Source organism: Perna viridis, chromosome 2 (genome assembly GCF_037379345.1).
Source record: "Perna viridis isolate PV_CMFRI_1.1 ecotype Kerala chromosome 2, ASM3737934v1, whole genome shotgun sequence".
Classification (NCBI taxonomy): domain Eukaryota; kingdom Metazoa; phylum Mollusca; class Bivalvia; order Mytilida; family Mytilidae; genus Perna; species Perna viridis.
The window spans coordinates 51278490-51300798 of record NC_142446.1 but is presented as its reverse complement, the minus strand read 5'-3'; the positions used below and the strand labels follow the sequence as shown (position 1 = coordinate 51300798).

General features: G+C 32.3%; 2 protein-coding genes across 4 annotated transcripts; one reads left to right on the top strand and one right to left on the bottom strand.

Moving 5' to 3' along the window:
* The first annotated feature begins 523 nt into the window (after positions 1-523).
* LOC148625679 (uncharacterized) lies at positions 524-14468 on the top strand. 3 transcript variants are annotated; one of them, XM_088569354.1, is made up of 14 exons: positions 524-969; positions 1370-1617; positions 4748-4932; positions 5689-5796; positions 7205-7298; positions 7565-7620; positions 8476-8554; positions 8842-8927; positions 9340-9534; positions 10136-10231; positions 10925-11197; positions 12036-12121; positions 12671-12847; positions 13753-14468. In XM_088569354.1, exons 2-14 carry the CDS (start codon positions 1479-1481, stop codon positions 13772-13774), a joined length of 1596 nt encoding a protein of 531 aa, XP_088425480.1. In that variant the 5' UTR covers positions 524-969; positions 1370-1478; the 3' UTR covers positions 13775-14468. The 3 variants fall into 3 exon arrangements, with proteins under 3 accessions (XP_088425480.1, XP_088425479.1, XP_088425478.1); XM_088569353.1 differs by having other exon boundaries at positions 1186-1617; XM_088569352.1 differs by having other exon boundaries at positions 1160-1617.
* Positions 14469-15319: 851 nt separating this feature from the next.
* On the bottom strand, positions 15320-19116 carry LOC148625678 (uncharacterized). The gene is made up of 4 exons (XM_088569351.1): positions 19062-19116; positions 17936-18109; positions 16929-17089; positions 15320-16421 (listed from the first exon to the last, which is right to left on the bottom strand). Exons 1-4 carry the CDS (start codon positions 19114-19116, stop codon positions 15468-15470), a joined length of 1344 nt encoding a protein of 447 aa, XP_088425477.1. The 3' UTR covers positions 15320-15467.
* Positions 19117-22309: the final 3193 nt, after the last annotated feature.

Here is a 22309-nt window from a genome sequence, read left to right as displayed (position 1 = left end):
CACGTTTTTTACACGTTTGCACAAACAGATAGAGTACTTAACAACATGCCAAAAAGTATCTTACAAAATAAACAAGAAAATCGTTTTAATGAATTCACAAACACCCCGACCGAAACGAACTGCAGGTATGAAAATTGTAGATATAATAGAGAACATTCAGATTTTTTTCCACCTCGTTCTGACATATTTTTATCAAATTGCGTCATATTTAATAAGAACAAATTATATTAAAAAAGAAATCAGACTGAGAATTTTGCATTTGATTAGCATTGCCATGAAAAGACAGCTTTAATAAGATAGTTGTCCTCGACTTTCAATTATCAGCCATAAATGGGATTAATCGTTTGACAGTTAAAACGAGCTAGGCCTTTTCAAATTCTATTAATGATTCAAAAGAGTAAAAACGTATTGAGAATAAGCTAACATGGGGGAGAAGAGAGTTATTTAAAATTTAAAAGTCTACTTCAGAATGAAATGCAATGGGAATAACAGTATTTATTTATACGATGAAAACAGTCCAATAATTTAATGAATAAGTTTTAAAACGTCTCCGCCGTCAGATAAAAGTAATCTCTTCTTTTCGATACGTATGTTTTCATTTGGTATCCAGACCTCCCTTTAAAGTCCAAAACTTGTACGTTATATCATCTAGATACACAAACTTTCATTTCACTTGCTGGGGAATTAATCTTCTTGGTCCGTTCTTTGGTTAAGTCGAGTAAGACAGTTATATTTATCAACTGAGTGTAATGGTGACGGTTTGAAGGAAAACAAAATAATTAGCGAGAGACAAATAATTTTCAATCATTTGATCAACGATTTACAAATACTGAAATCATTTGCAATTTTATATCATAAGTGACATTCTCCTATAGAAGGGTGTAAGGTACTAAAGTTTTTTGACATACCTGTGACCTAGGAAATTTTACAGTTGTAATTTTGGGAACATATCGACCAACGGCATGATAGGTAAGTTGATTCCTAAACTTTCACGTGGACAATAATTACAGCTAATTTGTTTCCCAAGTAAATACACATTTAAAGAAAGATATTGATATTCGTAATCTTTTTATTTCTACCTTGGTATTTTATTCTATTTGCTTTGTGTCATATCTTACATTCATTTTTTAAACTACTGCAAATGAAATTGATTTTAAAGCCTTATTCATTCGTGATAAAATACAGTAATTCCCTTGGTTAAAACCGTGTTACGGAATATGTCAAGAAGAATTCCACTCTATAACTAAACAAGAGATAGGATGAAAACAGTGGTTTCCTGGAATGAAGGACTACTGAAATTGTGATAGTCTATAAAGAAAGCGTTATTCCAATTATGTTTGCTAGGAGATTTTAACACTAACATTTTCAGAGTGAGATACCATTTGATAATGCAGAAGACCTAACTATTGGATTATTAGTTCATACATCCAAAGTATTGAAATAGAAAACGCATATTGACATTTATAAAATGTGCTGCGATGATGACATCTGAAAGGGAAGTGACACAGACACCACCGCCTTCAGAAGTCAGCACCCGCGGTAGAGAATCAGTTTCGGATGTAGATATAGACATCCCGGACGAAGATGAAGGTTTCGATACAGACCTTGAAGAGGATAGTAAGTTAATTAAATAACACGGTTAAAATAATATAATATATCAATTAGAAATTGTGATTTTAGGTAACCATGAAAACTATAAAAAATAAAAACTGTTTCTCTGCTCTACTAGATACATTTTTTTTTATGTAATAAATATATGGTTACAGTATGGTAGAAGACCGGTAAGTGGTAACAATAAGAATATCTCTTGGTCTTATTTACGATTTCGACAAAAGAGACAAATATTTTACTATTTCTTTTTTTAATTATTACGTATTGACGAATGCATCTGTTTAAACCATTCATTACCTTCTATTATATGCCTTGCTTATTGAAGTCATCAATACAGAGGTGTTATGGTCATCAGCATGAGTGGGTTGTTATGATGTATATCTGCACCATGAGATCCGATTTGTGCATCGTGTCTAAGTTCCTTTCCTCTTTCGTCTGCCCCGGACGTGGCTGTTTTTGATCAAATCGCCGGGTGTTTCTAGAAAAACAGAGGACGCTTACTCTGCTGGTGTAACTGGTCCAAGTTCCCCGTTTTTAGTTGAGTCCGGTAGCTCATTTACGTTTTTTTTCTCTGTAACTGTTATTTGTGTTATTTCGTGCTTTTTTTATTATGTGTGTCTGTTCTGCCTGTCTATTTTTTTATCCTTGGAATATATTCCACTCGAACCTTGGTTCCCTTGATTACTTGTATATAAATTCTTACGTACGAGTGTTTCCTTTAGGCTTTTTTGTGCTGCTTTAAGACAAAATTTGGTTTAATGTGCCTTGTGTAGTTTTGAAGAAACCCGAAAGTTTGAACATTGCATGTTGAATCAAGTTTCTATAGAACAAATAAGACTTGTTTGGACATAGTGATATGCTTTAAGACGATAAACTCTGAAGTTACCCAGTTTTTTTATGGAGTCTGCGTTGCTCATTTGCTCGCGTTTCTTTGTATGTGCGGTTATGTTTATGTCATGTTCTTTTGTGTGTTCTCCCCGTTTTGGTTTTGTTTTTTTTCCCTTAAAATATATTCTTGGGTGTATCCATCAGCATCGTGAGAACTGATTTGTTCAACGTGTCATAGTTTTCCTTTCCCCTTTTATCTACCCTGGACTTGCCTTTTTATGAGCAACTCGCCGAGTATTTCTAGAAAAGCAGAGGACGCTTACCCTACCGGTGCTCCTGGTCAATGCTCCCAGTTTTTATTGGAGTCCGAGTTGCTCATTTGATTTTGTTACTTTGTATGATTTTAGTTACTTTATGTTCTTTGCTGTGTATGTCTGTTTTCCGTGTCTGGTCTTTGTCCCTGGATTACATTCTTTTGGTTTCCGCTGGAATCTTGCTTCCCTTGGTTACTGCTCGAAATTCAATTCCCTTGATTACTCTTTAACGAAAATGTCACCAGGTCCCAAAATATCATTCCTTGTTGGTGAGATTGGTTTTGCTTTTATCAATAATATAGGTTCGTTCTTTTTATGATTTCTAATGGATGAATGTGTCTTCTCGGATGTATCAAATCTACGATAAATATTTTAGACGAAACAAATTATATGTATAGTTTGTTATTGACTAGTAATGTTTAGACTGTACCTTGACACAAAATGGTCTTAACTTGTGTCACTTTTTATGTCTTGGTCATGTTATTGTATATAATGTGTAAAAGTATCTAATAACCACCATGAACTCAATACAACTCGGACTCCCTTAAAAATCTGGGAAACCTCAGAGTTTATCGCCAGAAAGGATATCACTATGTCTGAACAAGTCTGGTTTGTTCAAGAGAGACACATCTCAATATGCAATGTTATAAGTCTTCGGGTTTCTCACGAACTATACAAGATGCATGAAAAACAACTTTGCACCTTTGCTCCCAGTTTTAAGTGGAGTCCAAGTTGCTCATTTACTTTTGTTACTTTGTATGTGTTATTTTAGTTAGTTTATGTTCTTTGTTTTGTTTGTCTGGTCTTTGTCCCTGAATTACATTCTTTTGATTTCCGCTTGAATCTTTGTTCCCTTGATTACTCGAATATGATTTTCATTTTCTTTGTGTTACAATACTTCATTCGTGATTTTCTAAATATCACTTAGAAAGATTTATTTTTTTTTAAAGTGATCGAAAACCGATATACTGGTCCTTAAATTTAAAAAGACTTGAAAAGAAATACTCTCTTTACTTATTTATGGACTTCGAAATATTATCCCTTCTTATTTTAGTGATAGATTGCCACTCAAGATAGACACCATTTTTTATAGATTGAATAAATATCTCTTTGTTATAAACTAGTGATAAAACGTAATTGTTCAATATTTACGTTATTGGTGGATATTTTACGATATATCTTATCAAGACTTTTAAAATAATTAAGTGATCCATTTATTGAAAAGATTTTGCAAGTAACAGTGTCCATGTTTAAGTTTTTAATTTCGCTTTGTATATTTTTGTCCTGTGTTGCTTACTAACAAACATGTCCCTTTTCTCAGATAACAATGTTGTATATCTTCAGTTCTATAGATTTCATACAAAGTATACCTTTCTTCAACAAACAGGTTAATTATTCACGAGAAGCTTTCAAAGTAGCGAAATTGTTAATTTATGTGAAGTTTGTTCTGTCAAAGGTATAAGAAATGAAAATATCAAACTTGCTTTAATGTCAACACAGGGAGAAAGAAAGACTGTAAAATGGTCGTTTACTTGCAATAAACAACATACTTGTTACTTTATGTTGATAAATACCATCCCAGAATCATGTGGTTGTCAGGTAATACATTCCCACTGTTACAGGTGGCTGATCTCATCATTCCAAAACCGAAGGGCCCTGACTGACCTTAGAGGGGTCCGCTGTTGTGGTTTTCGGTGATAGACTATATAATAATGAGCATCTATAAGGGAAACCCGAGCCATTTGAACACATTTTAATTTTTTAGTTCAAAATGTCTCTGCCTATGGTTATACAGTTTTCTGTAAAAGTTTTAACACGCAACTTTAAAAAAAAAGCAAGTATATAGGAAGACATTAGTACAGCATAAATATTTGTTGTATTCTTTTGTTATAAGAATTTAGAAGCATTGTCAAATAAATTGTGTAAATGATATTATTCTTCAAATCCAAATTTAATTACCAGCTAAACATTCCTATTTGAAAACAATTTTTTAGAGTTTCCTCATAGAATCTGTATCCCTGAAGACGAGAAGTCGACGATAGTATACGAGAAAGCCTGTAAAAAGTATGGAATAACCGTATCCTCAAGTTTTCTGCGTGGGCTAAAGAAAGGGAAGGTGAACGTTAGTAACCAAGGACTGGGTCCACAGGGAGCTAAAGCAGTCGCACTCAGCTTAGTTGTAAGTTATGGCATACTTCCTTTTCGAGTAAACCGTGAAAGTGTTGAAGTGTTGTTGTTTTTTGTTTTTTTTGTTTTTGTTTTTTTTTTTTTTGAGGAAGGTTTGTTTCGTAATGTTATTTTCACGGCAGACAATCTGTTCAATGAATAAGACAAAGATGAAAAGCTTTATTCTATCTTCATAATATTCCGCGTGAATTAGTTTTCGCATTTCCACTTAAACCCCGAATATAGCGAAAATTAAATCACCGCGTAAATAACCTCTTATATGGTATGAGAAATCCTGAATAATATTTTTCAACATTTTTTCCTACTTATCTATGCATTTTCAGAACCGCTAAACAATTGAAATGGAGGGTCTTAATTTTGACATTATTTAGGTTAAATGTCATTTAATGTAACAAACGGCACAAAACACTAAACAAATATACCACGACAAGTTCTCCATTTACAATAAAACCTTTTTTTGTATCAAGTGTGGTGGTTTTCGTCTACTTTTAACAATGACCGCAAATATTATAACAATCGTTCAAATCCAAATATTGTGGTATATATATCATTTAAATGATTATTCAAACCAAAACATTGGAGAAATTTAATCAATGCACTCACAAAAAAATGTCTGTTAAGCAATCTAAGTGTTAACATAATTATATGCAAATAATAAATTCAGCCTCTCAGGCATAAACGATAGAATTTTCTTCAAAATTTAAATTGACATTGCGCGTGTATTTTGCAACTTATACCTTTCTTGCAGTTTGATAACACGGTAACTCATTTGGAACTATCGGGAAACTTTATAGGAAGAACTGGCATCAAACAGATTACAGAAATGCTGAAAGAAAATGAGACAATATCCACAGTGGTAAGGTTTTTCCGATGCTGTCGGTATAGTTTTGCTTTTTACCCTTTGACCTTAAAGACGCTCTTCTATGGAAACGCAAGTCACCTGATCGCAGTTCTTTTTCCCGATTGGCCAAATACTGATAACTTTGTGGCGTTTGAAAAATCTATATCGAAAATTTGGAATTGCGTTCGAAAAAATCTTTATCGGAACCTAAAAAATTGCGTGCCATGTGTTATTTTCTTGAAAGAAATGTAGAAACTTGGAAGTAAAAAAGAACAAAATTTTACTGCGTCGGCTATCTGTTTTTTTTTTCAAGATAGTACTTGTTTTCTATTAAAGAGAATCATTCTCTTTGTTTTCTTATTTAAGCTTATTATATACAATATTGAAATAACAAATTCGTGTTAACATCTTAAATATTTCGTTCTCGTTTCGAATTTTGAACTTATAATGATATTAGTAGTGTTTTATATATCTTTAATCAGGTACAGAGAAACATATACTGACAAAGTAAATAAACATGAACTCAACATAACCATGTTCAAAAACTTGCAACTTTGGGTTTTGTCCTTAAGATTTGTTTGTTCAAGAGCTTACCTAGTATATTTTTATAATACTATAATACATGCATCTTAAATACATATTTAAAGATTAACATTTAAGTCGAATTTGAGTTATTCATATTATTTTATCAGATACACTCAAAACATCATTTGATATTATTTTTAATAGAAAATAGACTTTAGATTTGTTGTTAAGTTGCAGTCTTTGTTAGAATCATGCAAATTCTGTAAAATGTGATACTTCTGAAAAAAGCTACATATTTTTTTTTTTTTTTTTTGTGATTAAGTTGCTTTATAGGTCTATATGGTGAAATGAATAATTATTCATTCCAATCTGTCTGCTCTTAGGAGATAATCCACATGAAAAATCTAATAGTTTCTATTCTGTATTAATGTTATTTACTGAGTTGTCTCCCTTAATTTTGAATTCTACTGTACATTCCACATAATTTTTTTCTTTTATGGACATGGATTATATATAAAGCCACATGTTACTTTGCTGTTTACTGTGACATTTTAAACAAAATATCAATAATAAAAAATGTAAACTTTCCAACCATGAATCACATTTTGCATGATTCTTATGTGGAGTGCTACTGAAGATTTGTTTTGTAATCATAACAATAGTACCAAAAAGTACCAAACCAAACTTAAAAGTTTCGATTCAGTATGATAAATTGGAACAACTTTAAAATTTAAACTGACTGTTTAACAATAAGATGGAATATATCAGTTGCTGCGCTGTTAACTCCCAAAAACTTTTTAAGCACAAAAACTAAGAACAAGAATGTAATCATAATTTTATGTTTTAGAACTTTCCCCGTTCAACATTCTAACAGCTGAGACATATGTTTTTTTTTTAGGATTTGTCGGAAAACGACCTCGGCTCGTACGGAGCTGAGTTATTGAGTCAGTTATTTGAAGACAATGCAGCCATTGCAAACCTGAACGTTGCTGGTATGTCATCTTATTGAAAATTAATTGTCAAACATTATATGCTTGGAAAATTATTGAATGGTTGTGATCGTAAATATTTCAATATCATTTGTAAATTTAATCTGAACCATGTAAACTTTTGATTTAAAAACAAGTGTAGTAACTTATGTATTTTTACAAAAAGGATTAATACGGTTATCTAAATTAACTGTTAGTTAGTGTAGATATTAAAAGACTTGCCCTTGAAGTCAGAGTATATCGATGTAGGTCATTTGCTGTTTTTTTAGGTAACAATTTTCATGAGAGCGATGCTTGCCACTTTGGGGATATACTTTACAGTTATGTAAGTTTTTTTTTTAAATTTAATACGAATTACAGAAACTTAATTACTGGTATGATTTTGCAATTCAGTGAATTAAATAGAACTTAAGCAAGTATGAGGTCAACTTTTATCATATGTGTACTTTGATTTTCGATTCCTTCTAGATACGATGACATTACCCTGTATCCTATACTTCCCCGACAGGGTTACTATTCCACCTCACTATTCGCAGAGACGCAAGCCCAGTAGTGACTCCAAACCTGGCATGAAAAATCTGTTTACTTTGTCTCAAATGTGTTTGTTTGGTCTAGACTTTAAAATCATGTTATTTAGAATAACTAAGAATTTATATTTTCATCTTGGAAGCAACATAATTAAGAAATTGTCAATGATCTTAAATTATTAAAAAATGTTATTTAGACGAAGTTCAAGTTCAAGATTTGAATGAACAAAAAAAAAAGAGATAAAATTGCGTTCTTTTGGCTTGAAAAGAAAAGACTTCAGCAAAAAATCGTAGTATATTTAGGATTAATGTGCATTCTGGTAAAGTTAAATATTTATTTATGTCACTTTTAAAACTGTTCTCATTCGAAAAACAGTGTTGCGTCATTATGATCATAACCCTGATGAAAAAGCATCGATCACATATCTGGAGTCCTGCCGACAATAATTCCAAGACCGAATATACTGTGTATCTATATTCAATATACATATCATTTTCCAAAATCATTCTTTTTTTTCTTCTAAAATTAAAACAACAGAGATGGGTTTATAAAACCCAAACCAATATGAATTGTCCATTTTAACGTAAACAACCACATATTGTTTTTGCTAAAGTATACGTAGTCCTAATGGATATAATTATCTTTTTTGTAGAAATCTGTACTGAAGACTCTTGATTTGAGCCACAACAGTCTTGGCGATGAAGGCGGTGTGGTACTTGGAAAAGCACTCTGTACGTGGACAATTTTGTGTCTGAATTGTTTTATAGTCTTTTTGAAATCAATTAATATTTTATAAATTAGGAACAGACCATTTTTTTCTCGAGGGAGAGAATTTAATGTAATTATCAATCGACTCGGTGAAAACAGTTTATATCTTTTACAATTTTTGTTTTTATTAAGAATACTGCAGAGAAATCACAAGTTTAAATTGAAGGAACTTATTTTCGTAAAAAAGAAATCACGGATGACAAAGATAAAGTAATGTAAAAGATGATTCTCTTTTATGACTTCATTCCAGCAAGTAATGTGACGCTCCAAGTCCTGAATTTAGGATGGAATTACTTGAAAGAAAATGGTATAAAATGTTTGTTTGCAGGATTACAGGTATTATTACTTCTGAACATTGTCTATGTTCTTTACGTCTCTTATGGAATATATAAACACAGGCCATAGCATTTAAATTTTTCATTTTTTAAGTATATAATGATGCTGGAAGTGTTATTAGTTGACTTATTATTGGTGCAAATGCATATATAGCTTCTGCTGTCAATTAAAAAAATGCTAGATATATAATAGAATCAATCTTGGTAAAAATACAAAAGATACCAATCATTATACATTGCAAATTCCGAAATGCTGCACACGTGTTTCAAGGAGTTACCTCTCATCAGTAGTAATATAATCAAATAGAAAGAAGCATTAAAGGAATTTTTCAATCAGTTTCCGTGCATTTGCATCATTTTGTATGAAGTGTTTCTGTAAAAAAATATTGTGCTTTGCATATCTTAATTTTTAGGATAACACTACGCTTCAAGAGCTAGACGTGTCGTATAACGGTATCGGAGATACAGGAGCATCCACTATCGCCCAATATTTACATGATTTGGAAGCTTTAATACGACTTGATCTCACGGGCAATAGAATAAGACAGACCGGAACAGGAAGTATCATGCAGAGTGCTGGACACAATAAGATACTTCTTGAACTGAAGGTGAAATACAAATTATAATATAGATAGCATGTTCCATGTGTTGAAAACTTGGTAATTTCACTCTCTGACTTTTTCCTGCTAAAATATCATTCCGTCGGTAACAATATTCAAAATTCTGTTGAAAATAGTATAAATCATAGAGAAAATTTATATAATAAAAAGGTTCATCAATTAACCAAAACGTGGCAAGAGAGCTTAAAGATGTTAATCGTGCACGGAACAAGTCCTGCACATTTGTTAAACTAGGCGTTCTTCGGCATTCGTGACTTTTCACTTGATATATTGTTAAGTCTTTTTTCTGTCGTATAACAATTCACCCCAGTTATTTTTTTCTCAAAGATTTGTTTGTTATTACGTAACTAAATGTTATTCGATTGATTTTTTTTCTGTCGGAAACCATTTGTGCTGTTGTATGTGTATTTAAGCATAATTTATTTTGATGACGTTAAAATGAACAGATAAACTTATCGACGTTTGCAAATTTCTGTCGATAAATAAAGACGGGTGGATCCCTATGGTGTACATGTATATGTCAATGGTCCTGGCGTATTATATATTTATAATTTAAAGCCTTAAAATGTAATTTATAAATTTTTTTCAGTTGTCAAGGAACCCAATAACCACAGAAGGAGCCTGTTTAGCATTAAATGTATTGAAGGCCCATCCAGACTGTGGACTTCAAGTTTTGGAAATAAAGGTATTTAAATGTATATTCAAGGAACGATAACTCGTGAGCACTAAAAATCGTCATGAAATAACTAACGGAAAAAATATTGTACAACCCATATCAAAGGCCGGATATTAAATGTTTAATTTCGTTTCTTTATTTTGTACCCTTTTTATTCTCTTTTAATTCGCAGTTAGCGGTTAATGGTATAAAGCATTACTTCGTCTGTGGATGCTCTTTTGTTAAACATATGCCTAGTGAACAAAGTTTCTTATTTATAGATGGCAATTATTAGCTAGTTTCTTTTTCCAGAAAATATGTATTGTGCATTGACATTTTATTTATGTTGTGTGTGTGTGATTTCTTCCATTTTTCTTGATGAAAGGATGATGGTCCGTGCAGTATGACATTGTAAATTGTGGTCAAGTAAAAAAGGAACTTTTGTCTAAAACAATGACAGGGTATAGCTCATTCAGTTGGGTTCATGCAAATGTGTTTGTAAACATGCTTCATTAGCTTTCTTGCGTTTTTTGTTAGCAATCCTATAGTAACATTTGTCGATAAAAAAATGGCGGTTTTTCAATGCACTTTTGTTGAAGGGCAACAGTACACAAATATACAATCACGAATGTAGAAGAAAAACAGTTATTTAAATTTTACTTAGTTTTTTGTTGTTCAATGAACAACTTAAAACACGAAGCATAATTGTCTCTCTTCTTTCAGGATGTGTCTGTATCGAGTGAATTTTCTCAATTATTAGAAGAAATATTAAAGACAAAACCAAGATTTAGGTGTATACACGGTGGATTTAGAAATCAAAATGACATTTTTAAATTTGCAATAAAACAGCGGGAAGACAATCTCTTGAATGACCCTTTTATGCAATTAATGGACTATGTGCATCAAAAGAAGCTACGGTGGGTAGACTTGTTCTATCGACTGGATACAGATAAAAGCCTGTCTATAAGTGAGGATGAATTCCGAACAGGATTAAAGGTATAAACCTGAGGAGATCCGAATAATGTGTTTCTAGTTTTTATTCTAAAATTATATATACAGGTATGTAAATAGTGTCAATCGGAAAAAAAATACATAATACTAAAAACATTGCTTGATCAACCTACCCAAATAACCGGAAAATAAAGCATTTAGTCCCTTTTCCATTGTAATGAAATTGGTTTGGTCTATTTTTTTTACTTATAAATGTTTGTTTGTTGGGGTTTAACGTCCGAGCAGCAATATTTCAGCTATATTCAGACGAATTTACTTATAAATGTGTAAATTATGTCTCTAAGATGCATATATATGTGTGTGTGTGTGTGTGTGTGTGTGTGTGTGTGATTGTATCCAACGGGGAAAAATTTGCAGTGCAAATTGCACAATTCTAAAAAATGCCATGATGGACCAACCTAATTTGAGCTACTTGGCCTTTCTCGTTACATAGGAGAAAACCTAAAAGCATAATTTTACTCCATATTCCGCGGGAAATAAAATTGTTGATAGTCACTAGATAGTTATCTAAAATAAGTCAGCAGAAAGCGATAGAAGAAATAGAAATAATGATATTGCTTTTTTACAAAACGACTTTAAAATACACACTACACTCGTCCGAAAATTTGAACGCCTTTTATCTCAATGCCATGCACAGAAGCTTGCTCCAACTTTCAAATATGCAGTCTGGCTATATTTCTTGCTAAAGCGTTTTGTGGACTATAGTCCGACTGCATATTTGATAGTTGGGGCATCGATATGCAATCACCATGGCGAACTTTATTGAAAAGAATCTTTAATCCTATGTACTATTTTTCACAAGAAGAGATGCTAAATATTATAGGGTGCAGGTATTCCAGTGACAGATTATCAGATAGACCAGCTCCTTCAAAGACTTGATACTAATGATGATGGAGAAATTGACTTTAAGTAAGTACATGATGCTGTCTCTCTAGCCTTATTCGAAAAACCAAAAAAAAAAAAATGTTCACTACACTACTTTATGCATTTGGTTGTAAGATTTAGTCCCCTTCCTTTCTTTATCCAGACACCTTGAGAAACTTTGAGTGCAATCGTTTGTGGTTTTGAGACCTACTCACAGAAAGAGCTTCATTGCATGTTAGATATAGTCAGATTTTTTTCCTTTCAAGAAATTCGTTGCTTCGAAAGCTATCTTGAGAACTCCATTATAAAATAAGTCATTATGCTAAAATGTCTGTGGAGTACAAATAGAAAAAAAAATGATCTTCTTTTTCTTCTTCCTCTCTTCACGTACACCACCAACACTTAAATGTGAGATACCTCAGTTTTTCTGGTGGTCTTTTGTAGGTCTTCGATGGTTCCACATCACATTATTGATAACACTCGATGATTATTTTGTATACTACATTCATTGTCTATATCTGTACTGGTTAAATTGTAAATACATATATGAACATGTATTCGAACGCTAATTAAGTTGTTTTTTTTTTCTTACAGTGAGTTATTAAATGGTCAAAAGAAATATGTAAGACGTTTGGAGAAGATATTTGGTTCAACTCCTATTGAACCGGGCAGTGAAAGGCAAAGACGTGGGAGTGGTTCTAGTAAATCACGGCCTTCGTCCTCGAGTAAATCCCGCCCAACATCTAGGGCTTCTACACGGCCACCATCAAGGTAGTTATGCTTTGTATTGTATTTACACATGGTAAAAACGGCTAGAAATGCGAGTGTAGTTTCGAAAATCTGCTGTTGCTTTCTCACAGGTTTTGAAAAAAATACCAGCAACTCAATCCTAAATTGGGGGTTATTTTGTGAACTAATTTTGAGTAGCAGTAATACAAAAAAAATATGTAAAAAGCAAAAAAGCAACTATGTAACTAAGACTCCATTTAAAATTGGCATAGATTATATATGATATGAAGGTAAAGGTTCGCTGTCATATTTTCCAGGAACTATAAGTAAGTATGATGTAACACGTCAATCAATAGTCAAGATTTAAATCAGGAGGCGGGAATAACCGGCCTTGGACCTGTAAGTCACTTCACAAGAGTCAACTGGGTGAATAAGATTGTCAGAAGTTAAGAGAAAGAAAGGAAAAAAATAATTTGAAAAAAAAGAACTGTTTGCATTTCAAATAGGAATTTAAAATGTATTTTGCATTTTATCTCGGAAAATATTTTAAAAGTTGTATTAATTGTTCGCATTTTGGTGAAGTTTTGAAAATTTCAATTCCTTCAATATGGCCAAAAATTGTACGTCTAAGTTCCATGATAAAAGGTACATAATTTCAAGAAATATACCTTGTCCTTGATTTTATCGACAAAGTCTTTCAAAAATGGATTCACCCGCGTAATGTTCGGTTTCAACACGCAGACGAAGGATTCCGCATCTAAATATTGATTGCACCGATCTCACGGATTTTTTTCAAGTTCAATTATCTTGACATGTTCTTAGTATAAATGTGTATTAGGCTTATTTCTATGCATATTTTCGGTATATTTGTATATTCAATAGCTCGATTTGTCTCTAACAATCTCATTATAAATGACAAATAGTGAATCGTGATATTTATTTTTCAGGTCAGAAGCTCTCGTGGTGTAATTTTTCATCTATTTAATCTAAGTCAGACCAGTATTACAGCAAATTGTTTGTAAAAAAAAAACAGTACCCAGAACTACTTTCAACCATAAAGCATATTTGAAACAAACGAAATCAACCTATATTATTTTCGTTAACAGTGTTTTCTCGAAGCCTTAAAGTCCTCTGCAATTACATCTGAATAGAATAGTTAATATATTTTTTAGACTCTGCCAATTATGGAAGTCCATTAAGTTGCATGAAAACCCAAAGAATAAGTGATGTTTTTTTCCCAGAAATGCTCGTCATATTTACTTAACTATAGTCATTTGTATTTTGAAACCATCCATACATCTTTTATTAACCAAGTTAAGAACGATAACTCCTGTAAAATGGCAATTCATGAGCAATCTACATGGGTTTTTGGTATGCATGAATGCGTCTCATATTTCTAAAAACTACTACTTAAATATGTTTGGGTCTTTTTTGTATAAAAGATACCACATTGAAATTTTGCTAATTGAGTCGAATGACGTGTAATTGTACCTGTCATGTTTGGGTAAAATATTTTATAATTAGCAAAGGAGCAGGTGCAGTATAAGTAGCTTCATGTCTGTCCAGAAGTGTCCGTATGTCTTGCTCCATGCTGTTTGTGATATTGGCGACATATCTGTTTTGTGCATGTGTATGTTGGTAAATAATAAAAGTTATGAGTGTATTTGCTTTATTTCAATATTATTCTTGATCGTTTTACTGGTTTGATGGATTTTATTTCAACAATAATATGGTAAAAACGAATTAAAAAGATTTACTACGAATATACTTTGGAATAAGTGACACTTGTCGAGTACCTGTATGAATTTTGAAGGAAAACACCTACTGACTCTTCAGCTGGCGTCCCTCCGATAAAGGTGGAGTTGAAATGCTTGACCAGACCCATTTAGGGTCTGACAGTAGGCCAGAGTTTCAACATAGCATCCCAGTAGCTAAACGAGTTTATGGTCAAGTATCCCGAAGGCTAGGCAACGCCATACACACTTGTTAGTTATATACTGACAACATAGGCTAAAAGAACCCCGCGTAAAGTGCAAAACCCGAAAGAGTAGTCAAGACCGCCACCCTCCCTCTTTAATTACCAACATAGAGCTTCTGTGCTTGTTTATGTGAGATGTATGCCGCAGTGTTACAATGATACACACACTGTTGTGGATTGGATTTGTTTGTTATAATTGCTTCAGTTTTGTCAACTTGTGAGGTGGAGATTGGTAGATTGATTGTGGTTTAACACCCTATCTGCTATACTATGATAGAATAATCACCTTTCGCTCTTTACATATCTATAGCTCATTTCTATGTCGTTTTCTTCATGTAAAACTGATTGACTTTATGTAACACATTTATGTATGTGTCTGAGCGTATATAATAAAATCTGAAACTATCTCGAGTCAACCAGTCGTCAGTGACTCGGCTGAGGATCGAACCCACGGACCCCCACCCGACTCCCCGCTCTCGAGTTGAGCATGCTACCTTGAGATCACAAGGTTGTTAGAGATAATATAAAAAAAAATTAAATCACAACAAAACAACAGAACACAACTGTTACATGCTATAAACTATAATCTTTAACAATATAGTAACGACATAATGATACAAATGACAATTCGGTCAAATATTACAAATTAACAACAAAGGTCATAATTTATCATTTGTATAGCAGCTATAACTGGGTGAAGTGAGACTGTGGTATCGACTGTGATGAATTAGGCCATGAAACTGATGAAGCGTGGGGATAGTACGGATTGTTCAATGCAGAGATCGGAAGGGCTTGGAAAGTACTTTGATCCTCGGGATATGTCGCGTGAGGCAAAACGTGGTTCCTGAAAGAATCTGAATGTCTTAGAGATGATAACAGCAGTGGTTGTTCAGCTATGAATGGAAACGGATAAAATCGGTTTAAACCGTATGGCACTGAGACTGGTACCTGATTGTCACACGAATGCTGTCGGGAGTTGTTTATAGGTCTTGGTGAAGTATTAGAATTAACAAGAGTATCATCGGTTCGAGATTCAAGGCCTGTTTTAAACGACAGTAAATCAGATAAAACCGGCAAATCACATCCAGAATGTGTAGGTCCCATGCCGTGTTGTAATGGGTACGGTATTGGTTGGCCATGATGAAGACCATGTATACCATATTGCTCTAGAAAAGTTGACACTGATTGCGGATACTTTCCGATGGAGTCTTTTGGGGATTCGAAAGCAGATGACTGAATTGAATGGTTCAGTTTATTTGTTGAGGTAGTAGCAGATCCCTGAGAATTAGGTATGACTTGATTGGGTGGCGAAACCATATCGTAAGAACTATGCATCAACGCATTAGAAATGTTTTTCTTCATCTGTTTCTGACGCATCGCCTTTGATTTCTTTTTCTTCTTCCCTTTTGCAGGTTCGTTTTCAAATCGTTTCAATTCGCCTATGATACCTTTCATTACGGCTGTCGGAACCATGCTGCTTTCTTGCTTTTCTTCCGAGTCCTCGCCACTGAGACTTTCGGAGTCACTTGCTGTTTTGCTAGTATCGCTGTTTTCATCTTCACCCTTGTTCTTGTTTTCGTCATCTGGTTTTTTGTCTTTCCCGACAACATCTTTCCGTCTACGATTTTGGAACCAAATCTAAAAAATCAATAATGTTTGCTTAGAAATACATAAAAAATGTACGAAATGAAGCAAAGTATTCTAAGAAAAATATCAATAATTCATTCATTTTGAGTGCATTTGTATACAAGTATGTACCATTAATGGACTGTTTTACCAGCGTTTGAATTGTTGCAGAAGGCGGCGTTTTCATTTAGATGTATTTCGATTTGATTCTGATAATAGATTTTACTGTAGAATTCGTCAGCGATGGAGTACTGTTCTAAGATCTACTTCAATGTACTGTATATGCGGGTCCAAGGGAATGTCCCATCCTTATGCTGTAAAAGTTTTGTCGAATATACAGTAAAAAAAATAGACATCTCTGTAGCGGCCCCTTTAGGCGAGTTTTTGCATCCCGACTATAATATTTAAGGAAGTAAACTCGACATAGAGTTGTTCCGTCCGTGCTAGACCCGACAGGGTAGTCAAGGACGTTAAAAACCCCCTTAGTTAGTTCATAGAGTTGTTGGATTTTTAAATTACCTTTACTTGTTCCCTAGTAATGCCGACTCGTTTTGCTATGAGTTGTTTCTGTGAGCTGTTCGGATATCGGACTTTTGAGTATATACCGTTGAGTAGTTCTAGTTGGTATCTTGTATAGCTGAGTCTTTCTCTAGGTGGAGGCGGAGTGAAAGGTCGATATTCTATAACAAATGAAATAGCATTTTTAAGAAATACTTCGGCAAGCTTTCTATTCTAGAAAAATACTGATTTAAAATTAAGATGGGTTTCAGCTACAAGATACTAAATATTTTACAAATAAGTTCACCGCAAACCTTTTCTCTATCTCCTTTGTCCATTTCTAGTGTCACAAAAGATCAAGTGGAACACTATTGGGTTATTCTTTACACAATATAATCCTTATAACAATTATCAAAGATTGTGTCCAGTAGTCGCCACTAAGAGCGGTGATAATGTGGCTTATGTCAACACGTTTTCAGATTTGTTCTATTAAAGCAAAAATTATCGTATGGTCCTTTTGTATCTGAGCAACGCTTGTTTTCTACGACAAATAGATTAGTAAACGGCATTAAAGATTAAAGAATTGTCCATCTCAAGTACTACGGGCGGAAATAGTGAAAGGGTGGTCAAAAGCATGAATGGTATTTCCGCTCTTGTGGCCGGCAAATAGCTCTCCAAATTTCAACCAAGGATAGCTGATATTCAGACTTTTTTGGGTACGGCCTATAAGTAGTATTGCTGACGATCGGTGTTAGTGTTTTCTAAAGTAATAATATCGCAAATTTTACTAACACATTATCCAATAAATTTATTCACTTTCACTTAAAGCAAAACGTCCAAAACTCGTGTGAAAAACCGTTGGAAAGAATTTTGATTCATTAAGTCATGAAAAATAATTAAGAAATTTAAAATAAGTTCAAATCAAAAGTAAAAAAAATCCTCGGTTTGTTTCTTGCAAAAACCTAACTTTATAGAACCGATAAGTTAGAGATCATGTATTTAAGAATATATTAAAGCATAAGACATACCATCGTCTTCATCTTCTCCATCAGATTTAGATCCAGGGGACGGTACGGGAGGGGACCCCGTTCTCTTGGCCCAGTCCATGAAAGGGTTCTGTTTCTCCGGTCTGGTTGCTGTCGGATAATAGAGCTGATTTCCAGCATGATGATCAAATTCGATGTTGGCATGTGGAAGGAACCCTAATGAAGAAAAAAAATAATCAATGAAAATAATTTCATAAATTTCTGGGCTTATGAATAAATAATTGTATTAATAATAATTAGTAATTATTTTATCGCTTTTTTCCGTTTTTTTTTCTTCAAAATTGTCAAAATTAATCTTACCCAATATACGTGTATTTTTTTTTTTTTTTTTTTTGAATTAATGAAAAAAAATTAAACCTGATAAATAAATCAATAATTTGTATTGATGTTGAATGCTTAAAGGTTGATAAATTCAAAATATGATATAGCACTTGTATCTTTGTATATATATATATTTTTTGTTGAGTTCGTTCCGATAAAAAGTCGTCATTGTTCTGACACTCATATATTTTCTTATAAACGTAACAATCAAAATCAAGGTAATATCTATTTAGAGAATGATATTGCTAGAAAATTCCACACTACTAAGATGAAGTTAAGTTAATAAGATCCTCATTAATTTAGTCTCCCTACCCATTGATCAAATTTATTCAAATTATCTCGGTCAATTTTTGTTATCTTTCTGTAGACACAGAAGCGCCTGAACTCTACTGTTAAATAAATGTGTAGTAAACTAGTAAAAGAAAATGTCTATTATGGTCCTACAATTTTAAGGACTACTTTGGTTTAAAAAAAATTGTTGAAAATCGCTTTTAAAGGAGATTAACATTTTTAAAAATTTCATTTTTCAAAACTGCACGAGGAATATAAATTTATATTATATGTAATACGTACTATATAACGAGTCGAACGTAGTAAGTGTGAAACAAAATTTACGAAAATAATTAAAAATTTTTAAAGAGAAATTTCGAATTCAAATGAATTAATGTTTTGAATTTAAAAATTGAAAATTACAAAGTCAAAATTTAATTATTTTTCGTATATAAATAAACTAATATATATGTTTATGAAATTTCCATTTTTTTTTACAAATAATACAAATTAAGACATATAAACTTACCAGATGGGTGCATCATTCTCCTAAAATTTTCAACCTCCAACATTTTTGGAAGGTTACTATTTCAAGACACCATCTACAAGTAAATATGAATTTTCAAGAAGCACTTGTTATAATTATTAAGTTTGTCGCACTATTAGTCTTATTTTCTAAATATCAAAAAATTTCCAGCAGCGAAAATAAACAGGTAATTATCCAGCTATCTTGAAACACTTTGTCCTGTACTTCAGAGTTTGTGGAATCCCGTCCTTTTTTCTCGCATAAAATAATAAAACTTTGATATCACAACACTGTTTCACTTTTTATGACTCTGTAGATAAATGCTGACACGTGTATTAGAAGGTGTTGAAACGAAAATTATTCCAAATATCCAAACTTTTTATGGATCCTAAACCTGTACCCGACGCTCGTAATAAGGATTGGTTTTATCAGTGCTTTTCTCTGAATATTGTAAACTTTGCTGATATGGAGCTTCTAATTCATTGGACAGTTCTGATATGACTGTCCAAACCTCGATTGAGCAAATTTATATATTTTCCAAATTTACATATCCCATTTAATTGCATGTACGTTTACTAATACTTTAACGGGTTGTTTTTACTTGTAATTATCAATACAACCAATTGAATCTTTTGTAATTATTAATCCCTCGAACAATACATCAATGGCTTTTAAGACCAGTTAACTCATTAACAGAATAAAGTTTTCATATCCCCATTGTATTTTAATCCTGTTTTTGATCAACCAATTTTGCCCGTGGGGGTAAATATGAATTCTGAGTTGATATTTCCGTTCATATTTATTTACTCATAATGATGTGAAAACATAATTTTTAACAAGTTGGATAAATGATGAAAATTGATCCGTTGGCTAAATTGAAATTTACATTGTAATTGGGTTAAAAATGCGTGAAAGTATGTGTATGTCTTTGTTATTATTTGATTAACTTAAAATCAAAGAAAACGAAGAGTTTATTAAGCAATCAGTGTTGTTTTAGAAAGAGAGAGCATTAATACTGCTTTTTTTCATTATTAAATTCCCACAGTAATTAGGTTTGTATAAAATGGAAAATGTACCTGTTTTAAGAAAATAATACATTTAAAGGAAAAAAAGAAAGGATTTCCAATTAAGATCAACCATGAATTTATGAAACATCTTCACTGAAGTTAAATTCATTCAATATTCTTTAATTTGTTATAAGAAATAAAAATAATTAAAAAAATAGCGGGTTAGTTTTTTCTGTTTTACCATGTATGATGTAACTGTTTAATTTTATTTCCCAAGAAATAAACAAAGTGAAATTTTTATAATCAGTTTGATTATGTTGTGTATAATTTGAAGCACAATAAACCACAAAATAAAGATAGTTTTATCTTTCAAATTTAATCCTATAATTTATATAATTTGCTTCTTAAATCCCTGACAAATCTTTATAATCCATCTTGTCACATTTTTGATCCTCATTGTAAAGATAAAATCTTGTACTATCTGAATGTTAAATGAATAATAAGGAGTGTGTATAGATTTATTACTTATTTGTAACAATCTTTTATTGTAATTAATACATGGTTATTTTCAACTTTTTATGATTTTGTTATTTAGAATAAAAAATGAGACGAATGAAATCGAAACTTAAAAATGATTTCATTTAGATGCGGACTTAATCTGGAAGTCTCTTGGGCGAAAAAAATTGAAGGTGATCTTAAAAATATAATAATTTATTTTTTTAGATGTCCAACTATGAATCCTGGTTTTGTTTTAAAAATTTCCCTATTCATTATTTGGTAGCAATAAGTATTAAAGCAATTGTGGATCCAGGGGCGGTAACCTTCCCCTTTGTCGAAAAGTGTTAATAATATGGTGCAAAATGAGGGCAAAAATGAGCAAATAATATCCTGGGTTCCCTTTTCGAAATTTCTGCATCCACCTCTGTAAAGAGTTAAAATCTAGTAAGACCTCACATTTAAAAAATGTTTACATACTGTAGGGTTACTCTAAAGCCACTTTAGTTTAGTTTCCAGTAATTCAAATAAACTATTTTAAACCCAAAACAAATAGTACATGTCTAGTAGAAAGCCTAAACCTCATAGATAATTTTAATTAAAAATTAAGTTGTGTTACAACCTTCTATTGAAATCAAAACATTGTTATTTTCTACTTTTTAACGATGTTGCGATTTAAGACAAAATGACATGAATAAAATTGAAACTCAAAGAATTATTTCATTTATAGACGCGGATCGCATCTAGGGATTACAAAGGCGAAAAAGATGAATGATAGTGATAAAAAAAAAAAAATTATAAGGTCCGCAGTAAAGTGCTACCCCACTAATAATTGTTCGTAATTACTATGGCAGTGGCGGATCAACGATGTTTCCACATTGGAATCCCCCTCTGTAAATTCGTTTTAAGTTCGACTTAAAATTTCGACAAATGGGCAAATAAAACCTGGAACACCCTTTTTCTGGAACTCTGTTAAGAGTTTGTATACAGTAAGACCTCACACTGATATTTTTTTCTTCCGTGTGAGACTCGTCAGAGTAGTCAATAACATTAAAAAAACTCTTAAGTTAGTAAATGTTTTTTACATAAAAGGTAGGCGTAATCAAAAGTTTCTTTAGTAGAGGTTCCAGCACTATAAAACAATAAAACAAAATACATGTACAATGAGAAAACTAAACATTAAAGACGCTACATTAAAAGAAATATTGTACTTATAAAAGCGTAACCTATTTTAATTGAGTCCTGAAGTCAGTAGCTGTGTGAAATATGAAATTGTACTCGTTTGACAAAAGAGAATACTGCCAAAAAACTTAAACGTTAAAGCAATATTGTTAATGATCTCTTTTATATGCCAATTAAGTGCATGAAAATATATTTCTGGATTAAACTTGTCAAAAAAGTATTGAACATATATATATATGTATATAATGACATTTTACATATCATGCCTCTATCCGCCACAGGTTTGATATGAATGACCATAATAGGGCCAATCAGTATAGAGCTTTCTTTACAAAAGAGTTTATTTGTTACTTGTGTACTACTGTTACTTGCACTACTTGTAGATTTTTTAAATTGCATTATATGAACTCGATTAATTTACATATATGTGTTCAACATTTCATGTCTGATATATTACTATTGTCATGTTTGACCTATATGCTGTATAGCGTTTGGTATGATAAGGAATGGATATAGATCTTGATCCAGGGCCTCGACCAATACCGCAGGGTTGAT

Coding starts and splice junctions, on each gene's coding strand:
- LOC148625679 (XM_088569354.1), top strand. CDS start 1,479: ATGATGACATCTGAAAGGGAAGTGACACAGACACCACCGCCTTCAGAA. Junction 8,555..8,841: donor GGTACTTGGAAAAGCACTCT/GTACGTGGACAA, acceptor ACTTCATTCCAG/CAAGTAATGTGACGCTCCAA. Junction 8,928..9,339: donor GTTTGTTTGCAGGATTACAG/GTATTATTACTT, acceptor CTTAATTTTTAG/GATAACACTACGCTTCAAGA.
- LOC148625678 (XM_088569351.1), bottom strand. CDS start 19,116: ATGTTGGAGGTTGAAAATTTTAGGAGAATGATGCACCCATCTGGTAAG. Junction 18,110..19,061: donor CCCATCTGGTAAGTTTATAT/GTCTTAATTTGT, acceptor TTTCTTCATTAG/GGTTCCTTCCACATGCCAAC. Junction 16,422..16,928: donor TTACTAGGGAACAAGTAAAG/GTAATTTAAAAA, acceptor TTGATTTTTTAG/ATTTGGTTCCAAAATCGTAG.